The sequence below is a fragment of the Drosophila teissieri genome, chromosome 3R (genome assembly GCF_016746235.2).
Source record: "Drosophila teissieri strain GT53w chromosome 3R, Prin_Dtei_1.1, whole genome shotgun sequence".
NCBI classification, from domain to species: Eukaryota; Metazoa; Arthropoda; class Insecta; order Diptera; family Drosophilidae; genus Drosophila; species Drosophila teissieri.
The window spans coordinates 13,831,070-13,841,457 of record NC_053032.1 but is presented as its reverse complement, the minus strand read 5'-3'; the positions used below and the strand labels follow the sequence as shown (position 1 = coordinate 13,841,457).

General features: G+C 38.6%; 1 protein-coding gene across 2 annotated transcripts; it reads left to right on the top strand.

Annotated features, from left to right (window-relative positions):
- The first annotated feature begins 1,168 nt into the window (after window positions 1-1,168).
- Window positions 1,169-3,349, top strand: LOC122620816 (calcyphosin-like protein). Of its 2 annotated transcripts, XM_043798450.1 has the most exons (6): window positions 1,169-1,298; window positions 2,195-2,343; window positions 2,438-2,557; window positions 2,619-2,676; window positions 2,841-3,053; window positions 3,110-3,349. In XM_043798450.1, the coding sequence occupies exons 1-6, from the start codon at window positions 1,293-1,295 to the stop codon at window positions 3,209-3,211; spliced, it is 648 nt and encodes a 215-aa protein (XP_043654385.1). In that variant the 5' UTR covers window positions 1,169-1,292; the 3' UTR covers window positions 3,212-3,349. The 2 variants fall into 2 exon arrangements, with proteins under 2 accessions (XP_043654385.1, XP_043654384.1); XM_043798449.1 differs by lacking the exon at window positions 1,169-1,298 and having other exon boundaries at window positions 2,099-2,343.
- Window positions 3,350-10,388: the final 7,039 nt, after the last annotated feature.

The window sequence follows — 10,388 nt, the reverse complement described above, 5'->3', positions numbered from 1 at the left end:
CGGAAAATGAGGTGTAACACAGCAATTGTAACGAAAACAAATGTCAGCCCAGAAACCTTGAGAAGTAACTGGAACTACCACAACATTTTGCACCAAAGGTTGTAATCCATTTATCAAGTTTCGTTCATAAATATTTCAGTGTGGTGCATAAGATTTTAAACAACCACAGCTAACAACAAAGAAATCAAAGCATGCAAATTAAACAAGAATTTAATAATTAAATTGATATAAAATAGTTTATTTGAAAGAAAGAGGGTAAACAGTTAAATAAATTTTAATTGTTGCGAGTCAAAGGCAGAATTTATAACTTAACTTGTAACTTAAAGGCACAACATTATTATACCCTGATCTTTTTAAAGGCCAGTAATCGAAACCAACGCTTGTTTAACTTTGACCTTTCTGTTTTGGTTGCCCGGCAACTCCAATTAAATCAAACCAAATAAATGGCAAACTCGTGGACACTTTGAATTGCATACTTTCAGGTGCACTCGTTTTTTTATCTAGATCAATTTTACAGGCCACATTCACTGCGTTTGAATATTTGTTTTCTGTCGGCTCGTGTTGGCCGAAAGTAAACATTTGGCCAGGGCAGTCACGAAATTGGTATGTAGGCACTGGGAACTAGCCACTTTTTAATTGAAATAAAATGTTTAGAAGACCAGATATATTCCACTAGAAGTGTTGGCCATTTGTAGGCCAATGGAGATTACCGACATCTCGTTGCACTTTTAGACATTGCTGAAATATAAGCTATACATATAATAGGTATACATACAATATTCACACATGTTAAATTTTTAAAAAATGAATTTTTTTCAATTTAATTATAGTGTATATATATTTACCATTTGTTATTTTTAAATAAATCTGCCATCACTGGCAAAAGCGAGCGAGTTATTAGGCGGATGAGTCAGGTGAGCTGGCAATCCAGTGGGTTTCTGTCTGGGGCGAACTGTCTGCTCTACATGAGCGTAAATGCTTTTTAGTAACTAGTTTTCCCCCGCCACAAAAGCCGGCAAAGCTCATATTTCATTTCCACTCGTTCCACGGTGCTCCCCATGCCAGTGCCTCTCACTCTGGCTCCCCATCTCCGTATCTGGCCATCTCGTTCTTCACGAGCGACTGGCTGTTTATTCATTGCCGCCGCTTTATTTTTCGCTTTCAGTTTGCTTTTCAAAGCCGCCAGAGTAACAAGTATCTTGCAGTTATCCATTCAGTTGGGCGCCTATAAAAAACAAGCCTCCATCAAATTTTGTATAAACTAGTGAAAAGGTCTATTCACGAATAAAAACATGGAGGTATGTTGGGGTTGCTATTTTACTCTCGCATTTCCTTTCTATTTGTGGGGCTAAACTCTTGGTCGGCGACCTTCACCTTGGGTTCCAATCTGGAAAAGTGCGCAAGGGCTTTCTACGAAATTAAAAATCTGCACCACTTTCGTTACACCGCTTCAGCTGATTATTTACTCCCCTTGCCAAGTGACGAAATTCACTTAATTGAAGGCAAGTCGCTTTAAAAGTGTGACGATACATTTGTAGAGCGTCTTGAGAAAAATCAGCTGAGGCGAAACGAATGATTCACTGCGGTTCAAGGGATCTTTTGTTTTTATATTGTTTGTGTTTGCGCAGTGGCTTTAATTACTTAAACCATAAATGGATATTTTTGTTAGTCACTTTTTAAATGTTTTCGCGTTAATTACATTACTTGGAATAGACATAAGAGATGTTAGACAAATAATTAGATACAATGGTTTTGATTCACTCAAATTGATTTGCCTTGGCTGAGATAAAAATACTCACGGACATAATTTAGATAATGAAGAAATTAAAAGATTTCAAAGATAAGGTCGGAATAAAATGCGTTTATCAACTAAATATATATATGATATATACATATAAATGATTGTATATGATATTCTAAATTTGTTTTCCATCGAGTATTGCTACCTTTTACACTTATATTGCCACTTCACCCCACCTATTACTCATGGGTAATTTTTCATAATTATACGCCTACATTAGAAAGTAAAAGAGAAGAGTATTCAATGCCACAGGTGTTCAAGTTTGCTGGAATCGAAATCAATCGATACACATTTTGGTAACGAAAGTAGGCACTGTGAAAAATCTCTGATAACTACTTCAAATTTAATTAAACGTGTACTTACATATAAATTCTAAAAATGCCTAAATCAAAGTCCCCGAATGGCGACCTCTACACCCTGGAGGCCAACCTGGCGAGTCAAGCGCTCCGGGAACTGACAGATGGCGAGGACAAGGACCCCATCACCAAGCTGCGATTGCTGTGCCTCAGCCGCGGAGCAACAGGCATTCTGGGGCTGGGCAGGTATGATTGCCTTATTGCATTTTAACGACATTCCAATCGGACCTGCGATGGATTATGCAATAGGAACAGTTTAACTTTCGATTATTCATGGCAGGGCCTTCCGGGCGATGGACGACGATGGTAGCAAGGCTCTAAACGAGGTGGAGTTCATCACCGGCATTAGGGACACCGGATTGGATGTATCGGAGGAGGAGATCAAGCAGATGTTCGCCACGTGAGTGACAGTGATTCCTTTAACAATATGAGATTCAGAAATATTAAATTTCCCCTTTTAGATTCGATGAGGATGGTAGTGGGTCGATCAACATGACCGAGTTCCTGCTTAAATTAAGGGTAAGATGCAGAAATATAACTTATATTTGTATATGCCAACGGATACAATCCAATCGACATGTATTCATCTTGCATTCATAAACTAATTACATAAGCCTTGTACAAATCCAGTTCTTATCTATCATTTAATTAATTATGGCAATATATCATCACCCCATTTTCAGCCCCCAATGCCGCAGAGCCGATTGAATATTATTGACCAGGCCTTCAACAAAATGGATCGCGATGATGATGGTGTGATTACCATTCAAGATCTTAAGAATGTGTACTCTGTAAAGGAACATCCCAAGTATCAGACCGGAGAGAAGTCCGAGGATGAAATTCTTACCGACTTTTTGCACAACTTTGAGGGAGGTCGAGGTAACCTGGATGGAAAGGTGAGTCTTAAGGATTGTTTCTGCATATAAACAACTTAAAATATCATTTACCACAGATAACACGTGAGGAGTTTGTCAACTACTATGCCACCATTAGTGCCTCAATTGACAACGATATGTACTTCGATCTGATGATGCGACGGGCCTACGTCATGTAAATAATGCTCAAATCTCACCAAACTCCTGCACTCGACTGTAATCTCAATCACTTTACTTGCCTAGAATTTAGTCCTGCTCATGTCCTATTTATACACCATTGAGAAAATAAATAAAACGTCTGGTTGCAATTAAATAAATCTCAATGTGAACTCCATGTGGGCAAAGTTCCAATTGCAAAGAAATGAAGTATATCTGCTCATAATTCGAATTTGAAATACTTGACGGAGTTTTGGGATTCAATGGATTTAAGGTTTCCAGAACTTAACATTCGTTAGCTGTGAGCATGTAAAGTGTTTGTCAAATATGCAGAATAACAAGTTACAAGTTTTCTCTAAACATTTGTTCGTAGTTTACTTGGACTTAAAGCCCGGCTGGGTGGATACACGGAGAAAAATAATTTGAATATGTTCTCATTACAGGAATATATAAGTCTTAAAGATGAATATGAAAATAGAAAGGAGTATCGTGGAGCCTTGCATTCAAAATGAATGTAGCGTAATTCAAACCACCTGTAAGCGGTCCTAAGCTCCCAGTAACTTGGCGATAAGGTCTCTTATGCTTGATGAACCATTTTTTCTTAGTGTCTCGACGCATGCCTCTGTGTGGGCGTGGCTTATAATCAAAGCAGAGCGCCGAAGACGGCAATCACAGCCCCGAACAGGGAGTCAAGCCCAAAATGCTTGCCAGACTCGGCAAATTGTTTGGAATTGTCAGCAGCAGCGAACTGATGTCCTCCGCATCGGTGTTTGGCTGTATGGGTGGTGGTGGGTGTTTGTGCGAGTGTGTTTGCGTGTGTGTGTGTGCGCTGACTGGTTGGCATTTATCACACAGCCAGGACCGGCAGCCTAAATGTATGCTTTAAATTATGCAGACACCAGCTGAGTTTGTCGCCACATGCAACTGTGTGCGGGCATCCGTGTGGGTGTTTCTGCGAGTGTATTTGTTTGTGCGTGGCAAGTTTGGGCACTGATTGCAAGCAACTCATACAAAATTTTAATTGCCAATGTTGAAATTACGCACTGGTACAAAGAACGAGAGAGAGCCAGACTTCCGCAGAAGATGTGTGAGGAAACCCTGGGAAACAGACTTGACTAACAAGCCGAACACTGAGAAATATTAAGAATAGCTCAAAATTTGTGGCTAAAATTGGGATAAAAAGTTAGGCGGCCAGTACCTTGAAACTCTTCTGTTGTTAAAGCTTTATAGGTGTTTTATAAAATAGGAGTATTATAAATATATAGCTTCGATATAACTTTTACTTGGCAAATTTTAATTTTATTTATTAGGTGTGACAATAAAATGCTTCTAGTGTTTAAAAAGTTATTGATACATTTTTACTCAAAAGTTTACGTGTATTTTCTAGCAGTGCATATGCAATTGTGCAGTACTATCTGCGTTTCTGCTGTGTGTAAATCACACACACACAACTTTATCGTATCATTTCATTAAATTTTATTTACAGCCTGGCAACTGTCGTTGGGTAGCTTCTCCTATTCGGCAAGTTTTTGGCCAACGACAATTGAGAATTTGTGGCAGTTTTCAGTTGCCGGAAACTTCCTGTCGAAGCCCCAAATGGCTCAGCTAATCAAACAATTTTCAATTGCCATTTTTCTTTAGGCGTGTTGTCGGGTTCACTTACTCAAATACATATCCCCAGAATTCATTGCCATTTTCATTTCTTGATAGTCCGAAGACTCGATACGTTCGATTATTTGGCTTTCGATAGAAAAATATATTCTACTGATTTCTTAAGAGTCGAATTAAGTGAAAGCACAATAGTTATAAATGCTTAGGTATGTTTTGACAGTTACGATTATTTTTATATTACAATCTAAATTTTGTTCATGTTTTTTGGCGCCTTTAAGAAGTATTTAAATTCATCTTTCGATGTCATACATATTAAAAAATCAAAAACTCGACCGAAACTGGTAGACTGCCATGGACAGTCGAATGTCGAACTTCTCGACAGCAGCGACTAATGCATTATTTAAATCTAGTTAGCACTTGGCCATTTGCCGTTGATTGAAAAGGAGGAAGGCAAAAGGTGAAAGGACAACACTGACCGGCAAAGAGGGGATCGCACAAATGGAAGAGCAGCACATAAAAATAATAATAATAAAAGGCAGCCGCAGGCCAACAGTCCTTGGGACATCATTGACGGAGTATTGAATACATTTCATTGCATGCGGAATACGGGATGGTAAGCATGGCATTGGAGAATGAAGAACGGAGAAAGGATAATGGAGCAGGAGTGAGCCAGCAGAATGGTAAATGGCGAGAGTGTATCCTTCTGCGGTAGGCATCGAAGTGACGAAACTGCAAAATATTTCAGTCACGTTTTAAATGTAAAAATCTCAATCACGTGCTCGAAATGCGCGCATTCACAATATGCACAAGCAACGAGTACAACCAACAAATAAAAGTCCAAGCCGACTGTTACACTGAAAAATAAAAGATTTGGAAAATAAAAGTTTAATTTAGATTTGACATATTACTTTTTTTCAGATTACAGAAAATAAGTTGTATTCCGTTTACAATTAAATAGGTTTGATTATAAAATCTATGTCTACGTTATCGGATAAGTTTTTCTCTCTCTGTCGTCGGGCGAAACATGAAAATCCCGGGCTCTTGGCCAACTGCAAATCGAAAGGAAGCCGTAGCTCGAAATGCGGCAAAAGCCCTTAACAGGTACTTGTTGTATCGATGATTTAATGTCGCCATTGGCGGGATTGCAGGCCAGCTGAGCTGAGTTTCGGCGGTTGGATCTAATGATGTTATTGTTGCTGCTGCACCTGCACCTGCATCATTTGTGGCCGCTCAAATTGCATAATGTATGCAAAAAGCTTAACTAACTGTGCGCATCGCTGATTGAAATATTGAAATCAAGTGGCATTTACAGCTGCCCAAGCACAAGCAGCGAATCCAATACGAAGTATATATGTAATATACGTAATATGTGGACGCGGATATGTTTACCTGTGGACAGCACACAATTCGCAGCAATTTCCGTTTCCTTTTCACGCCGCTCGTATGATTTTCACACCGCTCTCGCTTGATTGATTGAAACGTTGGCTGTTCAACACCAGATTGAAATGCCCTCTCTGGGAAACATAGTCTACATTTCGCTGTGCAATTTTCATGTACAATAAAAATATTATTTTAATTTTAAATATAAAACTACCTTTCAATGTATTTAAATATGTATATTTATAGTTGAGAGGGTATTAATACTTTTTTTATTAATTGACTTAAATTTTTGCAACCTTCTTGACATGTTGTTAAAACTTTTTTTGCTGCCATTTTAAACCATGATTTTTTTTTAAATAAAAGCGCACTTGTTAAGTTTTTCTAAAGGAGCGATAGGACTGTGATGTAACGCTTGTTTAATTGGAGGCTATTGATACTCCAAAAGAGCTCTTGGGAATATTTAACTTAATTCGCCAATGATTGATTGTTTCACAAATGTTTGTGGATCGCGTGGTAATAACGATTTATAATTTGCAATTAATAAAAAAACGCTACTTCCCAGTCTTTAAATAAATGTTGTAATATAAAGTATTTAATGTAAAGTGAAGTGAGGTCCATTAAACGAATGTAGTTTCTATTAGATCTGCATACTTATGAAGCAATACAAAAAAAGAAATTAATAACCATTTTAGTGTAGAGTGTATACTTGCTTTTTGTTGTGTATACCAAACAATAAATTCTGATGATGCTAAGTACCTGTGAAATATTTAGATTTTTTGCCCCTTAAGTTTGTATTGCCATGATACTGAAATGAATTGATACTGTCAAAACAAAAATATATTACATTAAATGGAATTTTTTGAGAAGGTAGAGTACACATTTCATTGTGATTTTATGCAATTAAGTGCTTGGCTTCAGGTTCAATCACCTTGTTTATAAACTGACGAATTGAGAGTTTTTCAGCTGCGGTTCTCCACTCAATAAATTTCCATTGGCAGCGATTAATATCCCTGGGTCGTGTCAAAAAGCATTTTGTTGGGGGACATGGCTAACAAGCAAATGGCAAACGCTAATTTTAGCCGTGGTCCGGCATCAGCACTTTCGAATTTGGTTTAGCGAAATCCAGTTGTTTGCATTTATGGCGGCCCGGCTGAAATGAACATGCAAATGACCGTTTTATTACGGACATTTTATTATTGTGCCAAAAAGTACCATTAAATACGTCAGTTCGCTTTCGGTATGCGAATGTGCGTAAGTCCCGTTGCGGCTTTGTGCTCAGCCATTTAAAAAGCCAAAAAATATATATATTTGGCGAACATGACAGCGGCAACAAAAAATCAATTTGTAAATGTTTTTAGAGTGCAGGCGGGACGGAAATGGGAAACTTTGACATTCCGCACAACTTTGGCAGCTGCCGTTGTTGCCGTGGCAATTGCTGTTGCATATTTTCCGATATGGCCGGAAAATGAAACGAAACACGATGCAATGCTATGCGTTGCGTTGCGCTGCGCTGCGTTGCGACGCACGGAAAAGCTGCCAAGTGACCCCATTGGCAGCTGCAATGCCCGTTTTGTAATTAGCGCTCGATTCGACGACTCCGAGGGGAGTTTCCTGACCTCAATTACTTTGTCACCATTTCAATTTGCAATTTCTGCCATTAACTAGTTACACTCGATGCAATTAAACTTGCACTTTTCCAGGTGCCTTGCAGCCAGAAGAAAAGCGCACTCTTTTCCCAACCGATGACGGCGGTTTCCCCACCCACAAAATGTTATTTCCCAGTGAAAGTTGCCACATACATACATATACATATACACATACATATATATGGCGTAAACAGCCAGCGAATCGCACAGATACGAATACAAAACCCTTCGCCGTCCAGCTGCATGTGCGTTCCATTGGAATAATTTGAAATTGGAAAAAAGAGATTCTCCTCTTTTTGCCATCTTCTCGTCGAGTTAATTGCAAATTGGATGAAATTGTAATTTTACACTTCATTTGATTCAATTCATGGCTGATTGACAATTTAGTTTTTCATTAAGGTAACTGTATAAAAATTCATAACAACACTGCTACATAGAATGTTTGGCTTAGTAATCATGCAATTTTTAAAGCAAACATTTGTACTACCAACAAATAAAACTTTTAGAATAAAAAAAAACTAAGAAAAGTTTAACAATTTTTAACATAATATAACATATTATATTTTAGATCAATATATTGATAATATTCATATGTATCGAGGTAATTTTGCTCACTACACTGTACCGCAGTCAGCGAGAAGCTTTCCTGGGATGAACCAAGAAATTGCGGCCAAAAATGACGGCTCCTTGATTGCAGGCATCTTGCAGCAGTTGAGGAGAAAAGTGTGTCAATATGATGGAGTCCTGGGGAAGGAAAGTGGTCCACACTTTATAGGTCGTTCCGGTGGAGAACAACTTTTTAGAAAGAGGCAGCCTTTCGAAACCTAAGCATGCAAAAAGCTAGGCCTCGACATGCAAATATTTACCAATTTTTGTTACATAAAATGTTTCAAGCATATGTCAAACATTTGGTTGTACCCATAAATGAAATGATTGGCATTGAAAGATAAAGTTAATAAAATGTAATTATTAGATCTAATTAGTATCGAGCACGAAATCAATATTTTTAACTTTCGGGCAACTAAAATATACAAAAACTAACGTAGATTCAGCAACTTATTGCACACTGCTTTGACCAATTTAAAGGAATCACACAGACAATTTATTCCAGAGTTCTGGGGTTGGAATTTTCAACCAACAACCTTTGCATACGAATATGCAAGCAGTAGATAAAAGTCTGCAGTTTTTGCGAGTTTTTCAGAATAATTCTAGCTTGCTCCCTGCATATTTGAGCATATCTTATTAATTATTGAGGCCCTTTGGGGCGGACAAGTTTGCGAGGCGAGTGTAACGCATACGTAGTGTGGTAACACGTTATAAACAAAAGTCATAAAGCAAACTTAAAGTTATGAATTTTTAAAATTTCTGATTTATTTGCAGGAAAACTTTTTTATCCCACCATCGTGCAGACGGATCTCCATCCTGACGCGTGAGTGTGTGTGTGTGTTAGAGCCGCAGCTTCTGCATTTTTTGGCAAGTTTTTGTGCATACCTTTTTGCGATTCTTTTTTTCTGTTGCTTGGCACAAAGTTTGAGTTGTCACGTGACTTGCGAGTGGAGATGAGCGAAATTCGCATAAAATAAATAGCTGGCAGATGAAGGCAGGTGGCTTGCGAGTAAACCGGATCCGGAAACGCCATTTACAGCAAAAGAAAGTGTCGCATATGCTCAGGCGCACGTTGCTTTTGTTTTAATATTCATATTCGGGCATCAGAAATTATTCGTTAGAATTAAGTTACACGACGAAAAGGGGAAGGTGGGCCAACTAGCTAGGAAGCGAGCTTAAAAGGGACAGCGAGCAAAATGCTTTGAATTTAAAATCTGCAATTTTCTGTTGATTGCCGCACCCAGCAGACTGCAGTTTTATAGTAACATACAGCAGCAACAATAGCAACAACCTCAAAGTGTTGGCGGTTGGCAAAGGGAAAAGAAGAAGCAGCAGCAGCAGAAGCAGCAGCAGCAGCAGTAGAAGCAGCAGCATCAGAAGCAAAAGCAAAAGCAGCAGTAGAAGCAGCAGCAGCAACATCATCACAACTTTTGCGTAAAATTCCAGTCATGTGTCCCTAACAAATCCCTGCATTATTCATGAAATGATAAGATGACTTTGTGCTGCCGTCGTCGTCATTCGCTCTAGAATCCCGCCCACACCAGCAGGCGAACAACCGCCATCACAACCACGTACCACCCCCCTCGCTGGTGGCACAGCCCCCCATGCACGTAATATTTTTACATGCAGCTGCAACACGGACTTTTCCTTCGGTCTGCTCCGTTTGTTGTCTGCATTTAACTACCAGGGATATCCGTTAACTATAAAACACGCACTATCAAAAGCAAAAACAAATACAAAGGGTGTTCTTGATTTTAAAGCAAACTGTTTGAGGTGCCCGCAGTATTAGCCCGCCCGTAAAAATATGACAATCCGTGGCTATAATTAACTGCAGGAGGACTTTCGAAATACCAGTGATCACAAAGATCACAATTTATGGATTTTTTTAAAGAATGAAGCAATGTTTGTAATGTAGTCTATAGTAAATAAATATTCAGAGCATATATTTTCCTAATCT